Source organism: Panthera onca, chromosome A3 (genome assembly GCF_046562875.1).
Source record: "Panthera onca isolate mPanOnc1 chromosome A3, mPanOnc1 haplotype 2, whole genome shotgun sequence".
Classification (NCBI taxonomy): Eukaryota; Metazoa; Chordata; class Mammalia; order Carnivora; family Felidae; genus Panthera; species Panthera onca.
Genome location: NC_138341.1, coordinates 16,355,539 through 16,382,149, shown reverse-complemented (window position 1 = coordinate 16,382,149; position 26,611 = coordinate 16,355,539). Strand labels below are relative to the sequence as shown.

The following is a 26,611-nucleotide window of genomic DNA, read 5'->3' as shown; positions in this document are numbered from 1 at the left end:
CACAAATGTTCATAGCAGCACTATTCATAATAGCCCCTAAGTGGAAACAACACAAATGTCTGCCAATTGATGAATAGATAAATAAGCTGTGGTATATCCATCCAATGGAATATTATTTGGCAATGAAAAGGAATGAAATGTTACAATATGGATGACCCTTGGAAACCTTACGGTGGGTGAAGAGATGCCAGTCAAAAAGGACCACCCATTTTATGATTATATGTATAAAGTGTCAAGTATAAGCAAATCTAGAGACAGGAAATAGATCTGTGGCTGCCCAGGGCTGGGTAAATGCAGATTTGAGGGAGTGTTGGCAAACTGGTGTGGGATTTATTTTTGAGGTGATAAAAACATCTAAAAATGTATTGTGGTAAAGGTTGTACAATTCTGTGAATATACTAAAAATGACTGAACTATCCTCCTAAAATGAGTGCGTATTTTATGATATGAATTTTGTCTTAGTAAAGCTATTAAAGAAGTCCCCTTCTAGGATAGCTCTCAGAACACTGAAGGTGATCATTATTTATTTTAAAGTAACTTTATTAAGGCTAAGTGCCCCAATTAAGAAAGAAAGAGAAAGAAGAGAAAGAAAGAAAGAAAGAAAGAAAGAAAGAAAGAAAGAAAGAAAGAAAGAAAGAAAGACAAGGAACCCCAGATACTAAATGGCACATACTTTTACCTACTTTCTGTTTTGGAGACCAAGAAACCAAAGTAGACTGAGTTTTGGGGCTGGCCTGACTCCCCCACCTCCACTCCCTGCACTAATAGAGAGGAAGGAGGTAAGGTGAAGACATCAGACAATCTGGTAATTACTTGGTTTTGACTTCGGAATTGGTATGACAGTGTCAGAGCATCATCTATCCCCAGATTGTCACTCTTCTCAGAGAGCTTTCCCTGCAATGGATGGTCTGTGACCTGGACAGGGGACATAAACACAAGAGACATGAGATAGGGCTACAGAGCATTGTTGTCCATGTACAGGACCATCCGACCATCTGTGGATAAGCAGGCTGGGAGGCTTCTCTTTTAGGACTCTTAAATTGTTTGGCAGACTAGAGCATTATCTAATCTCACAAAATTGCACTCTTCAGGCAGTCTCCTGATGAGTGCCCAGGAATTCTCAGACTGTTGGGACACCTATATTGGGAGATGAGTAGGATTCAATGACCTTAATGGCCCTTTAAGCCCCCAAATCTCTATGATCCTATATAATTAGTTACATAACAATATTTATTCTGAATACAAATCCACAAAAAAATCAATTAAGTTTTCCACTTTTAATGGGCAGTAGATTATAAGGAAACATACACTGATATCAAAGATTCATCTGTATAAAACAATCTCCAAGCAATTTTATGTAGTCAACATAGATTTAATGCAATTAGAGTAGAATGAATATTATAGTTTATAATCTTGCCCTACCTCTGCCCTTGTGTTAGAAACTACAGCCACCACCACAGGTGTCTGGGCCTCAGTTTCTCTATGTATCTAGGGTCAGTCTTTTAAAATCTTTGTGTCTAATAGTCTGTGAATCCCTGCTCCTCCACTTCCCTTTAGAGCTCTGGACAAGGAGAACTCAGCCCAATACTCACAGCCTTCTATGCAACCTAGGGTTTGAATGGCATATGTATTATATTTAATGCCAAATATATACTGTGAAGTTTGTATAGTAACCCGCAGTTAAATCAAAGATTGAATTAGGGGCGCCTGGGTGGCGCAGTCGGTTAAGCGTCCGACTTCAGCCAGGTCACGATCTTGCAGTCCGTGAGTTCGAGCCCCACGTCAGGCTCTGGGCTGATGGCTCGGAGCCTGTTTCCGATTCTGTGTCTCCCTCTCTCTGCCCCTCCCCCATTCATGCTCTGTCTCTCTCTGTCCCAAAAATAAATTAAAAAAAAAAAAAAAAAAACGTTGAAAAAAAAAAAAAAAAAAAAAAAGATTGAATTAGCCAGAAAGCTCAGTTCCTGGCCCTCCCCCCATCTACCCCCAGCCTTCTCCATGGACTCAGCTGTTTGTCTGGGTTACCAACCCTCAGGACATCATAGTCTCAGCTTCCTACCACTGTTCTTCCAATGGTGCCACACAGTCCAATTACCAAATCCTGCCCACCATCCAAGATGCAGCTCAAGTCAGGACCTCTGAGACCCACAGACCACACACTGGGCACTTTATATACACTAGTTGTTAGCTGGGATGTTATTCATGCCTTCTCCTCATCTGTAAGCTCTCAGAGGACATACTGCTTATGACCTCCATAAACACTTGAGAATCAATGGCTCATGGTGAGGTGGCAATGGTGAGGTGCAGCTAGCCAGTGAGCCATCTGTTTACCATCAGCACTGGCCTCAGCCTTGTGAGGGCAGTACATTCCAGTCCTTAGTCCTGTGAGAACATAAGGAAAACTCGAGGGAAAAAAAACAGGTCAGTAAAAAGTAATTGACAAAAGTCAGCAAGAAGCCTCTCAAAGAACAAGCTAAGGTATATCTATGGAAGCTTATCTGAGGTCAAGGTAAGCTTATCTGACCAAAGACGAAGACTAAGGTCAGACACCAGGAAGCACTCCCTGAGAACTGCCCAGTCCCTCTAGGAAGGCAGGCACTCTCTTAGCTGGAAATCTGTTTGAAATGAGTGGAGCATTCTATTTCTCAGACACAAGAATGCAAGTCTTTACAGAGGTAGGTGGCCTCTCAGAAAATCCATCCTTCTCAATGATTCCGAATCCTCAGCTCCAGCCCCTAATCATGAGGTGTGAGCCCAGTGTAACTTATAAATTATTATTTTTTTAAGTTGCAGAGTCTTCACAGAATCAAATTAGTCAGAGCTGCAGTGGGCCTAAGAGGTCACCTAGTCCTGTCCACTCATCACACAGGTAAAGGACAGACAGTTTTTGAGACAGTCCCATGATCCTGCTTCACTTCTCTCATACCGATTCAAATGCACCACACATTCTGAATTAAGATATAGACACACGCAGGCAGCACCCAGGACTAAAAATGAAGTTCATGCATTATAAAAAAAATAAAAAAAAAAACAAAAAAACACCTGCCTCACAAGTACCATCTCACATTATAATCCTAGTATGTATTCCCTAACTAGCACCTGCCCAGCCTCCTACAAGGTGTTGGTGAACAGGAAAGACGAGGAATACAAAGGTGAAAACCACACACAGTTCCTGCCCTCCTAGCTTATCTCTCTGGTTGGCAAGGTAATAGGTTAACACATGAAAAATTAAAATCATATTATCGGGGAAAAATATAAGTTCAGGGCAACAGCAGAAGGTTTGTATGAAGGCTCTACATGACAGGTTGTTCGCAAAAGAAACTGAGAAGAGAGCAGGGTTAGAAGCTGTGAGGTCCAACTGGGCTGGACCCAGAGAAAGCTTCCTCCAAGTAGGTAGGGCAGCAGCCTGCCCTGGAAGGTGATTGGATGAGATGTGCATCTTCAAGGAAGTGGTAGTTCATACGCACAGAGCCTCACGGCAGGTAACACAGTGCTGACATCTGAGTTCCCTCCCTTGGGGAGAAATGCTACTCAACATTTTGACCTTATCTCTTGGATAGCAGAATAAGGGAGTGAGAAAAATTCTTTTTTTGCTTCCTAACAGGAGGTTAATCAGCCATCAGTAATGCCTTCATTTGGCTGACACTGGCCCATCCCACTACCTTCTACCTATCCCATCCACCTAAATGCAACCATGTTTTTCTTGACATTTCTCATTTGTGTGTGTGAGGTGGGGGGGGAGGGTGTGCATGGTGTGTGTGCACATATGTGTACAGACCATACTGGGCATGCATGGTTCCATCCACAACTCTTAAGGTTTACTTTCCAACTTCTGGGCATCAGTTGCAATTACAATGCAGTCAGAGGCAGAAAAGAGATAGGCTAATTAGTCATTGTCAATACTGGTCCCTACTTTCCAGATGAGTTTTTTGAACAGCATAGCTGAGAATAATTTGTATCAGATTGTATTTCCTTGTTTCGTGTCACTGAGAAGATTTATTTGGCATCATGGTCACTGTACATAAATATCCTAGAAGCGATGAGGGGTATAACTGAATGGCACAGATTCATTCATTAGTATTCGTCAAATTACGTACTGAACATCTATACCAGTATGTAAATTGCACTGAACTCAAAATATTAAGTTTCTGGGGGCTCTTTAATAACTTCCATAGTGCCCTAAACTTGGCCAGGACTTTTCTGGTCACCTGAACATAAACAGAATGCATAGTTTCACTTCTAGAGACTACAACTGGAAAATTCAACATTATCTAATTCCTTGAAATTCCACTGGTCAGGTGGCTTTCTAATGGCAACCCAGAGCTCTGTGTTTACTCAGACTGATGGTTCACCCAAAGGGACGCTGCATTCATGAGCTGATAAATCACAGCCACTGGCTGGGATTAACCAGCCACATCTTTATGACACCAGAATGTGTCTCTGCTAGAGTCACTAGTCTGCCTGCTGTAGGAAGGCCCCCATTTGCCTCAGAAAGGGCAGTGATTTCAAACACTCAGAAATGTAAGGAATCATCAAGAGACAAAGGGATGCTTGGTCACAGCTATGCATAGCCCTCCTGGAGGCCCTGTTGTGTGCTTTTCCTCAGCCCTCATTTCCTATTTTTGTTCTATTAATCCCTGATTCTGTATACATCTTAGTTAACTAGTTCAATAGGTATGCTACAAATATACTTCCACTTTAATACACACATTAATAAATTAGTCACTCTTTTTTTTTCTTTTGGCCAGGCATCATGCTATCAGTGCAATTATTTACATAATTGTTTCATTTACTTCTCTCAAAAATTCCTAGGAGGAACATAGATATTTTTAATCCTATTTTAGGGATGACTTAACAGAGTCACTTGCCCAAGGTTACAAACTTCACAAGAAAGCTAGGACTCAATCTCTGGACTTATTGAGTCTAATGCACTGTTTTCCTTCCTATCAGCTGACCTTTCTGGACAGTATCTTTTCTGTTCATGACTACAGTTTATGCCATAAGACTTCCTGAATCCTAATTCCATCTGAGGTCTCTACAAAAACTAGCAGATATCCTTTGAAACTTAGAACTTGTTAAGGAGAGGGAACTGAGAAATGTTTCACCCAAAGGAAAGGAATGAAGGGTGATATCCGTGATCACAATGAATGCTGCGTTTTCAAATAGCTTTTGACAAAAGATCTGCGAGAATTGAATTTGTAACTTAAGAAAAATCTACATATGAATCCTCCTAGTATTGCTGCCAGTGTAGTCAAGTCAACGCGATGATTCAACATTTGCTTGATGATGCTTGTGCACTGGACCCTGTCAGAGGATGAAGCCCCGCCCAGGGAGACTTTCCAGAGGAAATGAGGGAAATAAAGAAGTTGACCCCCCATGTTTCCAAGTCTTGGGCTTCCTTCTTTGGAGATGATGACAGCTCAGAAGCATCTAAACACCCCACGATTTTTCTCTGCATCCAAGATACCAGATCCATTTTTGATTCCCAAATCACAAAACTGATGTGGTCTGTGGACACTGACAGCAGTACAGTGACTTCATCTCTCACCTCCTTTTGGTTCTTAAGACCTAAATTTTTCACCCATCCTCTTTAAAGTGAAAACCCACTTCCAGAAATACTAACACCAGCTCCCGGTGGAAGGTCAGTCACAAAACAGTTCTGATCAAATGCTCAGAGAAATGGGGCTGGGGACGGATCCTTTCTCCAGACTTTCCACAATTCGGAGGTGCAGGCATGGCCAGCTGAGACTTTTAACCATATTAACAGAGCACAGATGCAAAGCAGCTGAACCCCTGCAGGGAGTTTAGCTGCCCAAGGAGTTCCTGGCTAAAGACAACAAAACACGAATGAGGAGAAATGTGGCCCCGAGTGCTGGGGACAACAAGGCAAACGTTGTTGTTCCGGAAGGAACCCTTCTGGAACCATCCTTCTCACCACCAGAAGATCTCAACACTTCACAAGTAGTTTGTTCCACTTGAATGTACACAAGCACCAGCTCACCACCATGAGCACTAGTCTGAGCAGCACATGCTCATGCATCCAGTAGTCCCCTGTCGGGCCTTGGTGCTCAGGCCCCTCACTCTCACCCCCGCCCTGCACCCCTCCCGCAGTTACACCCCACGCACTTTCACAATCCTGACAGTCTACCTGCAGTTCTCAGCAGCAGTTGCCTGTCCGTGCATCTTGTCACCCCAGGCAGACTGGAGGTGCCTCGTGGACAGGCCAGTCTCACTCGTCGGTCCATCCCCCCACTGTGCCAGCCCATCCACCCCGCCTTAGGATGGCTTCTGGGTCAGTACAGCCAGGGGTGCTGAGTAGCCATGCGGTGCGGCATTCCCCACAGCTGGGAGAGGAAGCGCACCTTGGCCAACCTCTCCTGTGGGAAGAAGGGAAGGATGTGTGGAGAAGCCTCTGGGGTGTGTAGGGGCAACACGCCCTGTCCATCCCCCCCCCCCCCCCTTCACTGGAGAGGAAACTCAGGAGCTGGTGCATGTAGGGAAAAGCCTCCTCTCGTCAATTTTCCAAGAAGATGGTGGGGGTGGGGCAGGAGAATGAGACCAGGTTCCTCAGAACACCCAGTCCGTAGCTCACCAGGCCTCCTTCCCCTCTCTGCTCCGTCTCAGTGGGCTGAATCCCAGGCAGGTGACGCACAGCCACAGTACTGATGAACATTAGGGGCACCCTGCCAGGACAAAGTCCACCAAAATGAAAAAGAAAGGAAAACGTCCCAACCAAGAGTCTGTTACGGACTGGCTCTGGAAATAGCTACAAAATCAGAGCAGGAGGCAGGGAGCAGGGGTGGGCTCTGTCCACGTGCCCAGTCATCTCCTGAAGTCCCCGCTGGGTCGGGGCAGGCCTCTCAGGCGCCAAGCACCCCCGCCCCAGGGCCCCACTCTAAGCAGGCCGGAGTAGAGGCCTGCCGTGGCCCTGGCTGGGTCTGGGCTCAGGCCCCCGGCCGGCCCCTCCTGGAGCTCAGAGGCCAGGCGAGCCCGGTGTGCAAAAGCAAACAGGCCCGGCTGCCCTTTGGACCTTTTGCAATTCGCCCGGCGCGCTCTCTCGAAGCCAGGGCGCTGCGGCCTGGGCGGGCGGCCCGGTATAAATGGGCCGCGGGCGCTGGCCGCGCATTCCTAGCTCGGGTGCGGGGCGGCTGCCTGCGGGTGCCCGTCCCTGAGGAGCCAGCCAGCCAGCCCGCCCGCCGGCCTCCCGCAAGGCGCAGCGAGGGAGCCGCCCACCCCGTCGGCATGGGCCCGCCGAGGCTGCTGCTGCTGCTGCTGCTGCTGGCGGCCGCCGGCGCCTGGGCGCGTGAGTGGGGCGGGCCGGCGTGCGGGCGCGCGGGGCTGCGTCCTCGGGGAGGGGGCCGGGGGCGCCGGGGACCCGGAAAAGGGCCGGCGGGGCCTCATCCTCGCGCAGCACGGTGGGGGGGCGGGGAGAGCACGGGCTGGGGAGCGGGTTCTCCAGGAGCCGCTTCTCCTCTAAAAGCTGGAAGACCCCTGCGGTGCCCCTCCCGGTGAGACGCTGGGGCCCATCATCGGAAGACGGGAGAGACCACCAATGTCTTTCTCCTTTTCTTACAGAAGACGAGGTGCTGGAAAACGTCAGCCCCGGCTGCCCAAGTAAGGCGCTTCCCCACTGGGCAGGGAAGGGCGCCCCCACTCCCCAGCCCACCCTGCTGCACGCCAGCTCACTAAAATGCTGGGATGCTGGGATGGGTGTGCACTGCTCTGAGCCCCAGGAAGCCAGTTCCTGGGGCCTCTCTCCACCTCCAAAGGAGCTCAATTCTCTTCTCCTTGCTGTTCTATTCTGTCCCAAAAGCATGGCCTAGGGCAGGGTGGGGAAGGAACTGTCACGCTGTGGGCCCGTGGACACTTTAAAGAGACATCACCATCTGTTTATCGGTGGCTAATCATTAATTCGAAACATATGAGGGTGAGGAAATGCTGACTTTAACCTTTGTGCAGAAGCCAGCCCCCCAGTCCTTCATATTTACCTGACCTCTCGGGGTCAAAGGAGCTGGCCTTGCGGTGGTACTCAGTGTTTTCCTGAGAGCGGGAGGCTGGCCTCCGATGGGGCAGCACTGCCATCTTGTGTCCATCTCGCGTCACTGCATCTGTGCTCATGCCCCAAATGTCCTTTTTCTGAAATTGTTAGGCAAATTCCTCTCCAGCACAATGGAAACCTCCAGATACTCCTTGAGGTTTTCTTAAGACAGATACTCCTAAAACTTAATGAACTCTGCCTCATGGATTTGTGAGAACCAAAAAAGAGCCACAGAATTGTGGTATTTTCAAGCTGGAAAGGTATTAGAGGTATTTGCTGGTTTCTCTTGTAGACTTTCTGGGCCCCATTGTTTAACGCTCCCCTCCTTGCACCTCAGAGGATACATCCAAAATACCATCAAATGTAAACATTATCCTCAATGAAACACAGTGGGGAAGTTAAATCTGTAAAGGGAAAGTATAATGCAGTCAATTAAAAATAATTTGAGTCTAGGCGTACCTGGGTGGCTCAGTTGGTTGAGTGTATGACTCTTGATTCAGCTCAGGCCATAATCTCATGGTTCCTGAGTTCCTGCTTGGGATTTTCTCTCTCTCTGCCCCTGCCCATCCCCCTTCTGTCTCTCTCTCTCGCTCTCTAAATAAATAAACTTGAAAATGATAATTTTAGTTTAATTACCATTTTTTATGATCTGGGCCACTGCCCCTCTCTTCCCAGAGTTGACTATCCTTGGGGGAGTTATCTGCTACGTAGTTGACCTATTTCTCCCCATTTTAGAAGGAGCAACTCGATTCAAGCACCTCCGGAAGTATGTGTACAACTATGAGGCTGAGAGTTCCAGTGGTGTTCCTGGGGCCGCTGATGCAAGAAGTACCACCAGGATCAACTGTAAGGTATGGAGGGAGAGGAGGAGCACCCGGAGGCACGGAGTCCACAGCTGAGCAAACCCAGCTTATGCTAGGACTGCTGTGACCTCAAAGTGCAGGGACTGGCCCTCAGTTTGCAAGTCAGCCACTTTGCTGAGTTGTCTGCCACAGAAAATTTTGCCAACCAGATTTATTTTTCCATTCGTTTGCAAGATGCCATTGGAATAGATATCTAGAATATCAGCATTGCAGGACGGTAGATTTAACATGATGAGAGAAGCCCAGTGCGTGAGCCAAGGGAGGTGGGCATCTCAGGAAAGCATTCTGGAGTGCAGTTTTTTTTTTTTTTTTTTTTTTTTTTTAATGTTTATTTATTTTTGAGACAGAGAGAGACAGAGTATGAATGGGGGAGGGTCAGACAGAGAGGGAGACACAGAATCTGGAGCAGGCTCCAGGCTCTGAGCTGTCAGCACAGAGCCCGACGCGGGGCTCGAACTCACGGACCGTGAGATCATGACCTGAGCGAAGTCGGACGTTTAACCGACTGAGCCACCCAGGCGCCCCTGGAGTGCAGTTTTGATACTCTAAGCCAAACAGTGTCTTTGCTAAAAGGAAAAAGAAAAAAAAAAAATTAAACATGCAGTTTGTTCTTGAATAAAATTTTACCTGTGGTTCAGATGACTGTATTCATGCCCATGTTGATATGGAACGGATCTAAGGGCCACTATTGGGATTTGTGTTGGGGAAGAAAAGTCGGGCTGAGACATTGACCTCTTCTTTCTAGGGCCCCGTAGTCTGTGCTGTCGACTAAGGTAGCCATTAGTCACATGTGGCTATTTAAATTGAGTAAAACTTAAAATTCAGTTTCTTAGTCACCCTAGCCACATTTCAAGTGCCCATGGCTAGCAGCTTTTATGTCAGACAGCATAAATATAGAACATTTCCATCATTGCAGAAAATTCTTTAACAGTGCTAGATGACAACTAGGGATCTCCATACACGCCAGCTCTACGAGAAGCTCTGAAGAGGCCCTAATAGATAGATACAAACAATGGGGTCTGGGGCGGGGGGGGGGGGGGGGGTGGTGACATTAAGGAAACATTTGGTGTTGAAACCAATGATAGCCTGCTTCCTGCTTCCTGTTGGTCTTCCTCTTGCTCCCAGGCTTCATTCCCTCTAACCAGTCATGCCTCTTTAGAACCAATACAAAAATAAGTCCTCCTTTACATGCACAGGGGCAGACTTAAAAAACTTGGTACCTCAGAATGCAAAAAAGACCGAAAATTGGACTAAGTCTGTTGATTCATGGGGGACCCAGAAGGCATGTTAAAGACCCACGTGGCGTGGGGAGCAGGTATCACAGTCCCCAGTGGATTGCCTGTAGTGTCCTGATTAAAGAGTAAGGCCTGGGCTGTGGAGGGGCTCACATTCTTGGTGGAGAGTCTTCAGGTGCTGCTATCCTCTTCCCAGGTTGAACTGGAGGTGCCCCAACTGTGTAGCTTCATCCTCAAGACGAGCCAGTGTGCGCTGAAGGAGGGGTATGGCTTCAACGCTAGGGGGAAGCCGTTGCTGCACAAGACCAGCAACTCTGAGGAGTTTGCTGCTGCCATGTCCAAGTAAGGCACGGGCTTGTGTAAACTTCTGACTCTGGGAGTCGCTGCATGTATTGTGCATATACGTGTGTGTGTTGCATGTGTGTGTGTGTCCAGTGAGGGATGAATCTATGTGTTTATAGGAGGCATGTGTGTGAGAATAAGTATTTTATGTATTCACCACGGATCAGGGAATTGCTAAGTTGTCACAAAAATCAGAAAGAGGAAGCATTATTTACCCTCCCCTAGTGAAGTTCCCCTAATTATCATTTAACTGTGTTTCTCAAATAATTTCATGCTTTAAAACTCCTTGAGACAATAAGGCTGAGATGGTTGATTTAAGTAAGCGAATTTTTGTTTAAAGAATTAAATGAGACAGGAACCTAGTGCTCTTCGTTGGGGAAGAGGGGGTCCAGCAGGATTTGTTGGTGTGGCTACTCATGGTGGTGCGGGGTCTGTTCAGCATGGAGACCAAGCCCAGCCTCTAGTCTAGAGCGTTCTGCTGGTGCACGCTGACCAGGCCATTCCTGGTGTTTACAGCTGGTGTGTCTTCTGACTGATCAATGTCTATGTGACACCAGTTGTTAAATATTTTGAACATCACCCCTGCCTCCAGTCCGAATCACAGCTGATGGTGTCCTAAGTGTGTGCAAATAAATACAAGCAGTGATAGAGGTTCGTTGATCTGGTAGCACCAGGAGCTCTCTGCCCATCTTCAATTTGTTACACATTAGACATGAAAGCCAGTCCTTCCTCTGCAGAGTAAGCCTTGAGGCTTCTGACTCCCACCAATAGTTTTTCTAAGACCTAAATGTGTATGAGGGAGAGGGATGCAGTGACAGGAGGGACTAGGAGTTACTTTTTGGTCCTTATCTCTCTCCGAACAAAAGGGACTCCTGCTCTTGATCACCACAAGGCTTTCCAAGCCCACATGGCTGTGTCTGAAACTGTCAGTGAGGATGTCGAGCTGTAGGAGATGTGCCTGGCCCCCTTCTCTTCCTGCTGACTTAACTAGAAAAGGTGCAGCCCTGAATCCCCAAAAGGGAGTCCCCAGAGGGAAGTCCCTAAGATCATAGTTGACATGGGCTTCAGACACCATCTGAGACCACATACGAGTGACTACCCAACAAACATATGAGTAGAAGCTCAAATTCGCTAGTAGTCAGGAAGTGTAATTAAGGTAACAACAAGGTATTTATCACCTTATGCCCATAAGACTACAGAAATTTAAAACAGCTACAGCACTTGTTGCTGGCAGGCCTCCGAGGAAAAGTGTACGTATGCATTGGTGGTAGAAATGAGAGCCGATAGTCAATAGCTATTATAATTAAAAATACTTATTGCCTTTGACACAGCAATTTCAAAACTCTGGGATTCTAGCCCGTGAAAAGAAAAGCAGTAGTATATGCATAAGGATGTTTATTTCAGTGTTGTTCCTGTGGGGAAAAAAAGATCCAGAAATAAAGTGAATGCCACTAAGTAGGAGAATGTCTGAATAAATTATATATAACCATAAAATGGGAATGCTCTATAGCTTTTAAAAAAAAAATCTGTTAGAGCTTTACCAAACGAGTCAAAGGATTTCTATGGAGTATAATTAAGTGAGAAAAGCAAGAAAGAGAAAAATGTGGAAAACACAATGTCGTTTGTATAAAACAAGCAATGAAAAAAATCTTTATGTGCAAATGCTTCCACCCCCACACCTCTGTATGGGATTGCCTGCGTGTGGAGATAGAAATGAAATACCCAGTGGGTTGTTCCTTGAAGAGCACGTCAGCAGAGACTGATGTGGGTGGCAAACAGATACGGGATGCGTGAGTCAAGCGAAAACAGGTAAAGAAGTAAAAGAATGCCAAAAATATACACATATTTCTATACTTTTTTGAAAAATGTGTGTATATGTGTAGGTACATTTGTAAAGAAAAGATGCAAAATGAAAAAAACGGTAAGAAAAAAAAAAAAAGGAGGCTGCAAAGTGATCCAGCTTACGTCCAACAGGCTCACAGTGGAGAAAAGACACTTCCGTGACCACACTCTCTCTGGAACAGGTACGAACTCAGGCTGGCCATTCCTGAAGGGAAGCAAGTTTTACTTTACCCAGAGAAGGAGGAGCCTAAACACATCCTGAACATCAAAAGGGGCATCATTTCTGCCCTCCTGGTTCCTCCAGAGACAGAAGAGGATGAGCAAGTGTTGTTTCTGGTGAGAGCTCAGAGAGTGGGTAATAGTGGCCCTTTGAACTCCTCTTCACATATTTGAGCCAGGTCCCACTGTGTATGTAGAGTGGGTTATTCATGTGGCTCCATGGCTTGCTACACAGTACCCAAGGCTCCCCCTCTCTCCTGGGCTCACTGGTGGATCCTCGTGAACAGGCTGAGCAAGTTGGCTTCATTTGAAAGCAGTATTTGAGGAGTCCTGGCCACCCTACTCTTTTGTTTGATTTTTTTCTATCCCCACCAGGTGTCACAAAGTAAAGCCTGTGTGTGTTTTCAACACAGAAAATAATTGAATCTGTTGCCAGCCTCTCTTAAGAATTTCAAGTTTCAATCTGAGAGACAGTTCAATTTACTTGAGCCCCGGGAACATTTCTGAGCCCTTACTGAGTTCTAAGTTCTATGCTATACCACAATTGGAGAATACAGAGATGTATCCTGCAGAAGCCTTTCCTCAGGGAGTTCTCGTGGTCTGGGGAGAAAACCAAGATACATTAAATACAAGGCAGATTGGAATACATGCCGTAAATGAGCAATAGAGAAAATGATCTGAGAGCCCAGAATAAAAAGTCAGAGTTAGCTGGGTCCTGGGAGGCCAAGCTGGAGTGCATCAGAACCAGAACCACTCTTAACTGGCTTTCTTACTCTGCCTCTGGCCAGCCAGGCAGCAGCAATGCCCACACTCTGCCTAAGAGGAAGAAAGTCCCCTCCCTGTCCATATGGCTCCTGCCTTTTCTCCAAGGCTCCTTTCCCACCCCCTCTGAAGCACCTAAGGCTGCTTTCGCACATCCATCGGATAAACCTGTTGTCTCTTCTGCTCGCATAGGATACTGTGTATGGAAACTGTTCCAGTGACTTAACTGTTAAAACAAAGAAGGCAAATGTGGCAACAGGAATCTCCATCGAAAGAAACCTGGAGAAGTGTGATCGCTTCAAGCCCATTAGCACAGGAGTTAGCCCACTTGCTCTCATCAAAGGCATGGTAAGTTTCACACCCACATCGCTCCTTGCACTGAGCACAGTCCTCTTGGTTATTAAAATTCTGGAATGTTAGAGCAGGTACGAATCTCAGAGAAGATCCAACCCAGCCTCATCTTCATATAGATTTCAGCAGGAAACTGAGGACCAAACCAGGAAAGGACTGATAGAGGCCACATGGCCTGTTATTAATTAAGTCAAGACAAGAATCAGGTTCCTGACTCTCAGCCCAGAGCTCTGTCTTTCTTGCCGTTATTCTGTCACTGGCACCAAACCTTCTGCCATCGATGGAGAATAATGACTGTCCATCCATGAGAAGGTTCTAGGGCTTAATGTAGGGCAGCAAAGCCACTTGCCACTCTTTCCTATAAGAGAACTGGATGTCCCCCCACCTCTAGGCATCTGACCTCTGAGGAAGCCCCAAGACCTGTGTTCTGCTCTCCTCTCCCTCACTCCCATGGAGTGACATTACCAAGACCATTCTAGTGTCATTTCCTTTCATCCCATATACAACCCTGATCAATACCTGGCCCCTCTGCTTCTTGTCTAGGCCACCCCCTTAGTATTAACCTTCTCTGCTGTCACCTTAACAGGGCTCATGCAGCACCACATTACCAGAGCTTGCCCAATGCCTTGTAATATCTTGTGGGACGTGAATCACAGCTTATCTCAGTAAATTGGAAGGTCTTGAGCAATCACTGCCATGCTTGGCAATGTTCCTGGTCATTGTCCTTGGGGCCAAAAATAGGGCATCTGATGACAAGAGCCACAATCAAAAGAGGCCAAGGCACTGGCTTATCTTGAGCACCTGCTGTATGCTCAGACTTACTCTAGGCAGCACTGAGGGTCAGAGACAGTGGCAGATGAACCATGGATTTTTCCCCTCAGGGTACTTACAGTCTAATACAGGAACAAGTTTCCTACACATGCCAATAAAGGACAATAAATGGCATACTTGATAAAGCTATACACTGAACAGTACAGACAAGCAATCCTAACTCCAACCAGGAAGGAGAAAGCAACTATTCAAACAGCTCACTGGGCAGAGCTGTTGGTAGATCCACTTAGAAGAAATGGTGGGCAAGCATCAATCAGTCTAGACCCAAAGATTCGTGGAGGATGTGGAGCATGAACCTGAAAGATACAAAGGATGTAAAAGTGCAAGAGAGCCTTAAGGACAGGCTTCTAGGCAAAGAAAACTTAAGAAGCAGTAGTTTGTCGAGTGTCAATGTGCAGTGGGTGAGTATGCATACAATACCAGGTTATATACACCTTGTACAGGATGAGAGGTCCATTGGGGTGGAATAAGAAGAGTACAGCTTGACTCAGCTTGGCGTATGCCAAGTTGCTGCATCCTTTTGTCTCAATGTCAAGTACCAAGTTCCCTTCTATAACTGAGTTTATCTAGTGGTGCAGAACTCCCATCTCCCATCTTCCTCGAAGGTAAATGTCCCTTGCAGAAGAATCAGGTTCAAGCCTCAGGAACTGATCAAAATGCTTTTCCCGATCCCATTCACAGATCGGCCCCTTGTCAACTCTGATTAGTAGCAACCAGTCCTGCCAGTACACTCTGGACCCCAAGAAGAAGCATGTGTCAGAAGCCATCTGTAAGGAGCAACACGTGTTCCTGCCTTTTTCCTACAAGTAGGTTACCTTCTGCACCCTGATTCATCACTTATGGAGTCGGTGTAAGATGAGTGCTTGTCGGGTGCCCTGTTGTAGGTGAGGCTGTGCCTGGAGGAGGCTATGAGGAGCTACAGAGCACAGCCCATCCCTGTCACCATTTTCAAGCAAACAGAAAATTCAGCAGGAAAATCTTAGGCATGCAAAATAATTTGATATCAACAAAATGTATCTGAGACCCAGACTTTAAGAGTTAGAACAGTTTTATGGAGGATTTGAGATGGGGACCAGAGACTTGGATATACCAATCCATTTTGAAACCTGATGCATCAACTTGTATTTACTGAGTACTTGCTTCATTCTTGGCATTGTGCTGAGGGTAATACACAGGAATTTCAAGGCACAAATTAGTCCCTATACTCTGGGCACTCCAGACTGGTGAGAGGTGTAAGGTACAGATGTCCTTCTGAAAGAAAGACAGCTAGCATGTCCAGGTGGAGGTAGGTGGTGTTCATTGGCGGGCGAGGGGATCAAAGAGGCTGAATTTAATGGTTTGAAAAATAGGCAGGATTTGGGTAGAAATGAGACGAGGGAAACACTCAACATGAAAAGAATAGTGCGCTCTGAGGAGCTGACCATCCATGACATGATGTACTTCCTTTGTTACCAGGAATAAGTATGGGATGATGGCACAGGTTACACAGACATTGAAACTTGAAGAAACACCTAAGATCAACAGCCGCTTCTTTGATGAAGGTAAGATTTTAGGTGCACACAGTTGCCAGGGCTGGGAAGTCTGCCCAAGAAACACCATGTATCATGGCTTAGCTTCTTGCTGGGTCCTGGGAAATGTCTGCTGACTAATGAGTCCAGCGGGCTTTGGTGTTCTGGCTCTGGGCCACTCTAGTGAGCAAGCATGTTCCTTTCAGAATGTCAAGTGGTGATGGGACAAAAGAAAAGGAGAAGTGTCCCAAAGCTACCCAGATTTTCAGAAATAGGAAATTGGCCTCCTAAGTCTACCTTTGGTAGATCTGACAACCTTATACACCCAGTAATTAGGCCTGGAACCTGGATGAGGTAGGGAAGTGGGAGAGGGCGTTTGGGGTCAGGAATCCATCTTTAGAGTAGGAAGGAACCTTAGCGATCTCTAGTCCAACTCTAGCCCTGCATTTGTCTTGTATTTAAATCTGTCTAATGCATTCCCTCATTGTTCTCAATGAGGGAATGCATAACCTATGGTAGTAGCTATGTGGACTTTCATACCCACTGTACAGAGGGGAAAATGGCACATGGAGAGGTCTGTGATGTACTCAAGGTCTCTGAATATTAGAAGTGATGCAAAATGAGCCCCCATGTCTAGTCTAAGTCAGGACTCTTTCCATGGTACCACATTTCCCTTGTTATTCCCCCACATTTCCCACATTAACACATATGCTGGCATGGGTCAGAGCAGGGTGATGGAGGAGACACAGAGGGTCATCCCCCCATAAGCTGATCCCTCTGGAAAAGATGGCAGGTGAGCACCAGTGGGTCTAGCCTCAGCCATAGCACCTCCTCTGCTTCCTTCCAGTAAAGAGGTAATCTGATATCAAATTCAGACAAGCTGGGATTCAATTACGGCTCTGCCTCTTACACTCAGAGAGGTCTTAGGCAAGGTGAGTTGCTCATCTATGGATCTTAGTTTCCTTATCTTTAAATTGAAGAATAATAGCAACCCATATGGATAGTATGATGAGCAAATGCATTAAAGTAAAAGACATTGAAGTCAGATACCTAGCACAGAGACAGATACATAATAGGCATCGAGTACAGTATAGTTTTCTTTTCTTCTTTGCTGATACCTCCCTACTTTCTAGTTTCTAGTAGACCAAGAGGTGGTTGAAATGTAGATAAGCAGGAATCCCTTTGACGCTTTCCTCCTCCCAGGTACCGAGGAGGTGGGTCTGGCCTTTGAGATCACCAAATCCACATCACCCCCAAAGCAGGCCGAGGCCATTGTGAAGACTCTGCAGGAACTGCAAACATTACACGTCTCTGACCAGAATGCCCAGAGAGCTAACCTCTTCAATAAACTGGTTACTGAGCTGAGAGGCCTCAACAATGAGGCAATCACATCCCTCTTGCCAAAGCTGATCCAGGTGTCCAGGTATTTCTTTAATGGTTGCAACCATATCTTTCGTATGACCTATGGTATCTGGCTGAACTTTCAAACGTTGGCCAAGCAGAAAACCTCAGGGGCCATTAAAATATCAATTCATCTAATCAACTAGTCAATCAGTTAATGTTTGCTGGATAGAGAAATATCAGCTAACATGCTTAGAGTTCCATGGGCCACACACACACACACACACACACACACACACACACACTGCATTCAAGGCAGATATGCATTTGTGTGTTAATATAGGAGGGAAATACTTCACACATTTTGATGGATATCTACTAATCTAATCCCTCATTCTATGGTGAGTACCTTGGAAAGTTTGAGAGAAAAAGACATCTGTGCCCTCTGGAAGCCTAGGCTAGTGGAGAGAGAATTCAGGCAAACAAAGTAATACCGTGATTTCTCTATACTTCAAGGCACTGGCTCTAAGTGCTGGGAACGTCAGAGGAGGGACTGAGGACCAAAATGAGGCCATGCCAGTGTCTGCCTGGCATGTTCTATGTTCTGAACGAAGGACGGGGATAACTGTCCTCTTTTGGTGATAAATCTGGGGTCCTTCTTCAGACTTTCCTCCATGGTACTTCCCCAGGGGATAGTGCTTATAGGGAAGGCTTCCTGGTTCCTGGGATACAAGTTGGATTTCAGAAGATGGTCAGATTTGGAGAGTGAATACAGGAGATCAGGGCACTCCTGACAGAGGAGCATCATGAGCCAAGGATAATGGAGCTGCCTAAAGGTGATCTATGTAATCCTCTGCTCTTTCTTTCTCAGCCCCATCACCTTACAAGCTTTGATTCAGTGTGGACAGCCCCAGTGTTACACTCACATCCTCCAGTGGCTGAGAAGTGAGAAGGCCAACCCCCTTCTGACAGATGTTGTGACCTACCTGGTGGCCCTGATGCCAGAGCCCTCGGCCGAGAGGCTGCAGGAGATCTTCAGCACAGCAAAGGAGCAGCAGAGCCGAACCACTTTATATGCTCTGGGTCACGTGGTCAACAAGTGAGTTTCACACTGGCCCTCCTCGCAGGAGTTGAGGAAGACCCTACATCTCTGTACTAAGGTCATACCCTACCCTCCACTTCCAGACTCTTACGCGTACACTGTTTTTCCACTGGCCGTTTTGAGAGTAAAGCCCCGAAATAAGAAATCTGCACACACAAGTTTGTTAAGGTAAACCTAGCTATGCTTGCTGAGTCCTAACTCTTATTCCGTAGCTATCATGAGACAAACCCTGTGGTGACCCAGGCCCTGCTGGACATTGCTGATTACCTGTTGGAACAGATTCGCGATGATTGCACTGGGAACGAAGATCACACCTACTTGATTCTGAGGGTACTTTTGGTCTTTTGTATAATATACATCATTTCAGAAGCATTTTCCTGGATACCCCCTACTTCTCATTCTGCACCCTGATTCCCCCTCATTTCTTTTCAATGCAGGTCATTGGAAATACTGGCAGAACCATGGAGACAGTATCCCCAAGACTCACGTCTTCGATCCTGAAATGTATCCAAAGTTCAGAGCCATCACTGCTGATTCAGAAGGCTGCCATCCAGGCCCTGCGGAAAATGGAACTTAAAGATGAGGTTAAGTCCACAGAGGATGTCTAAACGTAAAAAGTTTATTCAGATTAACAAGGACTTGGAATGAGATTCTAAATCTCATCATTCAGCTTACTTTATTTTACTGCTTTCTAATTGCCAATTTCAGTAAGCCTATTGACCTGACTGTGGACAAGAGAGAAATATTGGACCATGCTGCTACTCTAGCACTCAGAATATGAGACTTTAGCTCCATGCTTCCCCCCTACCAGATCAACCGCCACTCATCTTAGGAAAACATGCCTGATTTCCCCAGTCTTCCCAAACTAGGATTGTCGACCTGGCCCTACTTTGGGTGGAAATGACTCCAGAGTTTTGGAAAATGCCTTATTTATTCACCCCACAGTCTCACTACCCCTTCCCACACTGAAATAATTTGTGTTAAAACAACTTTACTTTCACCTAGTAGCATCCCTTCATCAAGTCACAACTTGAGTATGTTAATATAGTTGAATGCAACATGCATTTGACACGAGTCTTCTGAGACCCTTCCTTGGAGCTGGTTGTTCTGAGGGATACTGGTGAGAAGATTCAGTACCAACATTTGGAAAGTTATTAGAAAGAAATTCGACTTGCACGTAATAAACTGCTAGCAGACCCCACCAGTGTTTGCCAGGCATGTTCTGTGTTCTGACCAAAGGACAGTGGTAATAGTCTCCTTTTTTGGCTACAGGTCCGGGAAGTCCTTCTTCGGGTTTTCCTCAGTGATGCCTCTCCAGGGGATAAGCGACTGGCTGCCTATCTCATGCTGATGAGGGGCCCTTCCCAGTCAGATATTAATCAGATTGTCCAGTTTCTCCCATGGGAACAGAATGAACAAGTGAAAAACTTTGTGGCTTCCCACATCACCAACATCTTAAACTCAGAAGAACTGTATATCAAAGAGTAAGTAGGAGTAATGTTCCCCCATCTGAAACAAAGTGCTAGAATTCTAAACCTCATTCCGAAAGGCCACTGCCTACCCTTATGGAGTGTTCTTTCTCCTGGGCAACATCCATGCAAAAGTGCACCAGACCTGAGCCAAGCTCTTGAGCAAATGAAACCCAAATCTTTTAGTAGCAATTGGCAATCCCTATTTCCTTGGGGTGGGACAGACAATGGATTAGTAATATGACATGTAAGCTAAAAATAACACTCCTTCTTTCCATCTAGCTTGAAAAGCTTAGTGGAAGATGCTTTGAAAGGATCTCAACTCCCAACCATCATGGACTTCACAAAATTTTCCCGGAACTACCACCTCTCCAAATCTGTTTCCCTTCCATCACTTGACCCAGTCTCAGCCAAAATTGAAGGAAATCTTATATTTGATCCAAATAATTACCTTCCTAAAGAAAGCATGCTGAAAACAACCCTCACTGTCTTTGGATTTGCTCCAGCGGACCTCTTTGAGGTATGTGTGATACTAAGAAGAGGCTTACGTCCTCTCTCCTGTTGTATACAACACCACAAATAGGAAGTTGAGGGAGCCGTGAGGCAGCCTGGGGAGGAATTATATTCAGGCAGTTCATTCATACCAACTGTTTGAGGGCTTCTTCTTTCCCACCTCCCTTGCCCCCCTGCCTTCCAGCTAGAGGTCACCTGAGGCATGACTCTGTAGTATTAACGGAAATGCAGATGTCTCAGAGAAGTCCTTAGAACCAAAATCCAAGAAAACGCATGGGCTGTGTAATCAGACTGATCTGGCTCAAACCCCAAATTCATTCTCAGTCCGAATCTTTTGTTTAATTATTTATCCTCTCTGAACTTCAGCTGCCTCTTCTGGAAAAGGGCAAATAATAAGTTCTGCCTTTCAAGATTCTAGTAAGAATTAAATACCACAACTCCTGTGGAGTGCTAAGTTCAGCTCCTACGCTGTAGTATTCATTAAATACTTGTTTAATTAAATGGACATAAAGAGAGGAATTAGAGGCTGACATACAACAAAGAAACCTGACGGCATTTTCTTGCCTGATTTTCTTTCTCAGATTGGTTTGGAAGGAAAAGGCTTTGAGCCAACATTGGAAGCTCTTTTTGGAAAGCAAGGATTTTTCCCAGACAGTGTCAACAAGGCTTTGTACTGGGTTGATGGCCAAGTTCCTGATCATGTCTCCAGGGTCTTGGTGGACCATTTTGGCTATACCAAAGATGATAAACGTGAGCAGGTATGTTTTTGTTAAGTACTCCCTCAAGGAAGGCTTTCGGTCTCAATGTGAAAACATTTTATCCAAGCCTAGAAGTCATCAAGGAACTGTCTAGCTGAAGTGACAGTTACGACTGTTATTAACCAGTCCTATGGGGATAAGGACTATGTCCTCTGTAATTATAAGCCTCCTGGATATTCAATGTGCCCAGCGGCCAGACTCACTAGAGGCACTCTCACATGATGATTAAGAGTGTAAACTCAGGGGCATGGGTTTGAATTCTCACCACACTGTCTTCAAACTGCATACCTAGAAAAGCTGTTTGATATTATGTCTGTTTCTACATCCCCAGAGTGTGCTAATAATCCATGCCTCCCAGGGTGATTTAAAAACTAAATGAAGTAAAGTATGTAAAATGCTAAGCAGAGTGCCTGACTGGTACTGATTGATCAATAAGCAGATACTATTACAATTTTTGAATTCATATTTTCATAATTAACTGCTTTTTTTGGCTCTTACTCATATCAGTGTACTAGCTAGTGGGAGCAAACCACTTTGAAGCCAGCATAAGACCCCACTTAAGGAGTAGAAAGCAGATTGAATAACCTGGAGTTTCTTATTCTTTAATTTTTTGCCTTACCCAAGGTGTGGTTCAGGCAATTGCATCACATCAGAACGTGTTAGAAATGCAGGTTCTGAGGCCCCACCAGGATCTACTGAATCTGAACCTGCATCTTAAGGACATTCCCTAGGTGACATGTATGCACATTTCAGTTTGAAAGACAGGGCAATAATTTACTCCTAGATGTTCACAGATGGCCCCACCTCCACCTTGTAATTTAACTACCTCCACCTGAGGCTGAGGCTCTTTGCTGTGTTCTGGGTCTATCAACACTCTCTTCTTTCTCAATGACTAAGCATCAATCTATAGAATTCTTCTTAACTCTAAGAAGAACTTGTCTAGGATGGTGTGTTTTTAAAGCATTTGGCCAATTTATACAGCAGCTGCATTTTCTCAAGAAACCCCTAGTATTCATCCCTTATCAGAGGAGAAAGGGGTAAGCTGGGAAGGGGTGAGGGATAGACAATCTTCTACTCCTGGTTAGTCCTATGAATCCTGACATCTTCCTATGCCTGCATTATTCAAATTAAGAACAGTGTGGAAGCATTGCTATCCGTGGTAAGACCTCAGGGTCGTTGTTGTTGTTTTTCATCTCAATTTGGAGGAGCTATCTATTTTTCAGTAAAAGGTGGGAGTCTGATTTCAGTGGCTTCTCTAGATCCCCACCTTGAATACTTGTGTTTAGCCCATCATGGCGGCAGCAGATAGGCCTCACATCAGGACTCTAAATGTCTGACAATGCTGACATCTCATTAGACATTTTGTTGTTAAAATCCCAGGACATGGTCAATGGAATTATGCTCAATATTGAGAAGCTGATCAAAGATTTGAAATCCAGAGAATTCCCAGAAGCCAGAGCCTACCTCCGCATCCTGGGAGAGGAGCTTGGCTTTGTCAGGCTTCATGACCTCCAGTTCCTGGGAAAGCTGCTGCTGAATGGTGTTCGCACTCTGCAGGGGATCCCCCAGATGGTAAGTCGGCCAGGCCCCGTGATAGGGCAATGAGATTAGCCAGTGCTCTTTTTAGATCTCCCAGACTCCTTACAATCCTGTCCCACAAACCAGAGAAAGTGCTGGTATTTCCTTCAAAAAAGCAATTCAATTGCCTTGAATTTCAGAGAGGAAGATTCTTAGACTGCAAATAATTGGTAACATTTAGAAACTAGGCCATTTGTAACGTTAGGTGTTATCTTTTAGAGCATTCATTTGTTCATCTGGAAAAAAATATTAAGTGTTACCTCCCTATATCTATGTTACAGGTTCCTTTTAATATTGAAATTATAATGATGAAGGAATGTATTTGATAAACTGTAGTCCACTATCTAAATATGAGCTATAGTTTCCACTATTATTAATTTATTAATAAGGTAGAAAATATCCAAATATATTCCCTGGTATTTGATAAATAACAATGTTGGCTTTAAGAAAACAGACCACAAGTTATTTTCTAGAAATGTCATTTAAAAAAAAAAACTAATACATACTATTATGTCTATCATGTCAATAGCTCATTGGTTTCAAGAAGAAATGGTTTTATCATAATATATTACACTTACATAAAACCTCATTTATGTTGAGACTCCAAATAACTGGAATTAAGCCATGCCATTCAAGGCTACTTAAAGCACATAAAGCTCTGAGGCACAGCAATATTCTCAAGGGTCTCCAAACCACTAGTTCAAAATGACATGGTATCTTTCCAGGGAAATTTCTTATATCCCAACCTGTCAAAACTGATAATCATTAATTTTATCAAATACTCAGATAATCAAAATATGCTAGTCTGTCCCTTCTGGATAACAAACAATTATTGTGTGATATGTGGGACGTCACATTTCACAAACCCCAGTTTGATGAGGCTTACTTGTAGTTACTGTACCCGGTTGGACCCACAGATTGGCGAGGCCATCAAGAAAGGTTTAAGGAGCGACTTGTTTCTTCACTACATCTTCATGGACAACGCCTTTGAACTCCCCACCGGACTTGGGTTACAATTGCAAATCTCCTCCTCTGGAGTCATCACTCCTGGAATCAGGGGTGGAATGAAGCTGGAAGTAGCCAATGTAAGATCCTGTTCATTGTTTTGATTCCTTAGATCATTCTTTTCCTCAGGGGTGGGTTTCTTGTACAATTTTAAAATGTGTGTCTAGTTGAAGATGAAGTACATCATCATTGTAATCGCATTTTTATGAACTTTAGGATTCCACTAGGAGGCACCACCTTGCTAGCTCCTGGCAGTAAGGAGACCGCTATTCTCTCAATAAATGAGGATTCCTGTCATCTTTTCATCCTGTTATGATTAAAGTTAACTGGGGCACTTCCTAGTGCTGGGTATCAGTGTCTGGCTCTAGGGAACTGAGAACGTGGCTTTTCTTCCTCCAAAGAAATCACAGTAGGGGTGCCTGGATGGCTCCATTGGTTAAGCCTCTGACTCTTGATTTCAGCTCAGGTCATGATTTCACAGTTCATGGGGTCAAACCCCACATCAGGCATCGTACTGACAGAAGGGGACCTGCTTGATATTCTCTCTCTCCCTGTCTCTCTCTCTGCCCCTCTGGCATGTATGCATGGGCTCTCTAAGCAAACAATCAAACAAACATTAAAAAAAAAAAAAAAAAGAAATCACAATAATGTTTCCTAAGGTGTGAGCTATCCAGAGATGTTAGCACATGGGTGGGGAAGGGCACTTGATCTGACGCCAGGGGCCTGAGGTGTTTAATGAACCTGAACAGGTCGTTTTCTGACTTAAAGATGCAGGCAGAGCTGATGGCAAAGCCCTCTGTGTCCATGGAGTTTGTGACAAATATGGGCATCATCATCCCGGACTTTTCAAGGACGGGGATCCAAATGAACACCAACTTCTTCCACGAGACAGGCCTGGGTGTGCAAGTTGCCATGAAAGCCGGGCAGCTGAAGTTCACGGTTCCGTCTCCTACGAGGCCAATCAGGCTGTTCAGTGGCAGGTAATTCTCTTTCCAGCTCTGATTAGCCAGTGTAAGAGAGAAGGTTGCGACTGGATCTGTAGGGCTTGGCTGCCCAACATAATTCAAGGCCCTGTGGCCGTGGGGGTGTGGGGGGGAGAGAATGTAGTGAATTACCTACTTTTAACCTAGCCTAGACTCATTACATAATTACAGTTTCTTCAACTGTCCACATTTTACCAAACTGAGATTTAGGACTTGCTATTTAATCACTTCTTATTAGGTGATTTTTGTTATTGTTTATTTGTTTGTTTTGAGAAGAAGAAACACAAACTCTAGAAAAATCATCATTGGGAAATGAACATTTTTTCACAGGAAAAATACCAGAGGACATACTGATCTGTGGTAACTAGCTCAGCGGATAGAGCAGGAAAGTCTTAGTCTCATGACTATGGGAGGCAGCGTATTTGGAGAGCTCCATTTTCTTTTTTTTTTTTTTTAATTTTTTTAACGTTTTTATTTATTTTTGAGACAGAGACAGAGCATGAATGGGGGAGGGACAGAGAGAGAGGGAGACACAGAATCGGAAGCAGGCTCCAGGCTCTGAGCCATCAGCCCAGAGCCTGACGCGGGGCTCGAACTCACAGACTGTGAGATTGTGACCTGAGCCGAAGTCGGACGCTTAACCGACTGAGCCACCCAGGCGCCCCTGGAGAGCTCCGTTTTCGATGATATCCTCAAACATCGATTTGCCTTAGTTTGTATATCTTGGACACGTTGATTTGTTGATTCAAAAATAGTAAAAATGGTATTTAAGTGCCAACTCTATACGAAGCATGTTAAATGAGATACACAAGGTCCCTGACCTTCTAGCACTTAAAGTTCACAGATAGGACATGCAGGGAAGCAAACCCTAAGAACAAACGGAGGCCTGAGAGGAAGCACAGAAGGACATGAAGTTCTGTGTGAGGTAGCCTGGGCCACTCAGGGAAAGCTTTCTGAAGAAATCGACATGAAGACCATGTCAGAGATATGCAGAAAAAAGAGAAAGGAATAAGTGTTACCAGGCCAAGAGAAGAGAACAGCCCGAAGGAAAAAGAATGTGGCTCAGGAGCTGCAAGAAACTCAAAACTCAGTGTGGTGAAGTGCACAGGGGACAGGGAGGGAGGTGACAGAGGCTGGCAAGGATCAGCCTTCTCAGCCATCTGAAGGGTGCTGGACTCTTCTGAAGGCAAAGGAGTTTAAAATGGGAGCATAAATCAAGCAAGTTTGGTGTTTTAGGAGACCTCCTCTGACTCCAGAGTGGGACAGGGATGGAAAGGAAGCATGACTGGAGCCAGAGAGACTGACTGGATTCTGTCACACCCACGTGTGGGTGAGAACAGGTCGCAGACTGCACAAGAGTGCCAGGGAGGGTGCGGAGAGGAGTGAGCCTACTCCACAAAGTCTCAGGAGGTGGAAACAAGAGCACTTGGTGATTGACCAGATGTGGGGTTGAGGAAAAAGAAAGAGGAAAAGGCAGTGGGGGTGTCTTTCGCTGAAATAGGGAAAGCAGCTGGTTTGGAGGAAGCTGACAAATTCAGTTTGGGATATGCTGCATTTGAAGTCCTGTGAGACAACCAGTAAGAATCTCCAGTGGCAGTGGGACCAATGGGTCTGAGCTTGGTAAGCAGGCTAGAGCTACAGATACCGATCTAGCACCTGCAGATAGAGGTTGTTGAGGTCAAACAGCGATTGGCGTAGGGTAAGACGTGAGGGACTAGCACAGAAATGTGGAAAATGTTAACGTGTGAAGTGAGAGGGGAACAGCAAAGGGTGAGAAGGAGTGGCCAGAGACAGAAGCACCAAGGCCATAAAGGGTCATAGAAGCCCAGAAGTGGCCACCAGGGTGGATCGCCCCATTGGCAGCCAAAGCTGGC

At 45.5% G+C, this 26,611-nt stretch overlaps 1 protein-coding gene across 1 annotated transcript in view; it reads left to right on the top strand.

The window, feature by feature from the left end:
* The first annotated feature begins 7,109 nt into the window (after positions 1-7,109).
* APOB (apolipoprotein B) overlaps positions 7,110-26,611 on the top strand; it is a 39,180-nt gene continuing 19,678 nt past the window's right edge. Inside the window, exons 1-18 of the mRNA XM_060649559.3 lie at positions 7,110-7,300; positions 7,573-7,611; positions 8,771-8,886; positions 10,330-10,475; positions 12,500-12,653; positions 13,491-13,646; positions 15,162-15,286; positions 15,936-16,021; positions 17,192-17,411; positions 18,201-18,428; positions 18,644-18,761; positions 18,869-19,015; positions 19,704-19,915; positions 20,183-20,420; positions 20,995-21,171; positions 22,552-22,743; positions 23,667-23,834; positions 24,523-24,734. Of these exons, the coding sequence (XP_060505542.1) occupies positions 7,240-7,300; positions 7,573-7,611; positions 8,771-8,886; positions 10,330-10,475; positions 12,500-12,653; positions 13,491-13,646; positions 15,162-15,286; positions 15,936-16,021; positions 17,192-17,411; positions 18,201-18,428; positions 18,644-18,761; positions 18,869-19,015; positions 19,704-19,915; positions 20,183-20,420; positions 20,995-21,171; positions 22,552-22,743; positions 23,667-23,834; positions 24,523-24,734 (2,795 nt within the window). The 5' untranslated portion in view covers positions 7,110-7,239. The remainder of the gene's footprint in view (positions 7,301-7,572; positions 7,612-8,770; positions 8,887-10,329; positions 10,476-12,499; positions 12,654-13,490; positions 13,647-15,161; positions 15,287-15,935; positions 16,022-17,191; positions 17,412-18,200; positions 18,429-18,643; positions 18,762-18,868; positions 19,016-19,703; positions 19,916-20,182; positions 20,421-20,994; positions 21,172-22,551; positions 22,744-23,666; positions 23,835-24,522; positions 24,735-26,611) is intronic.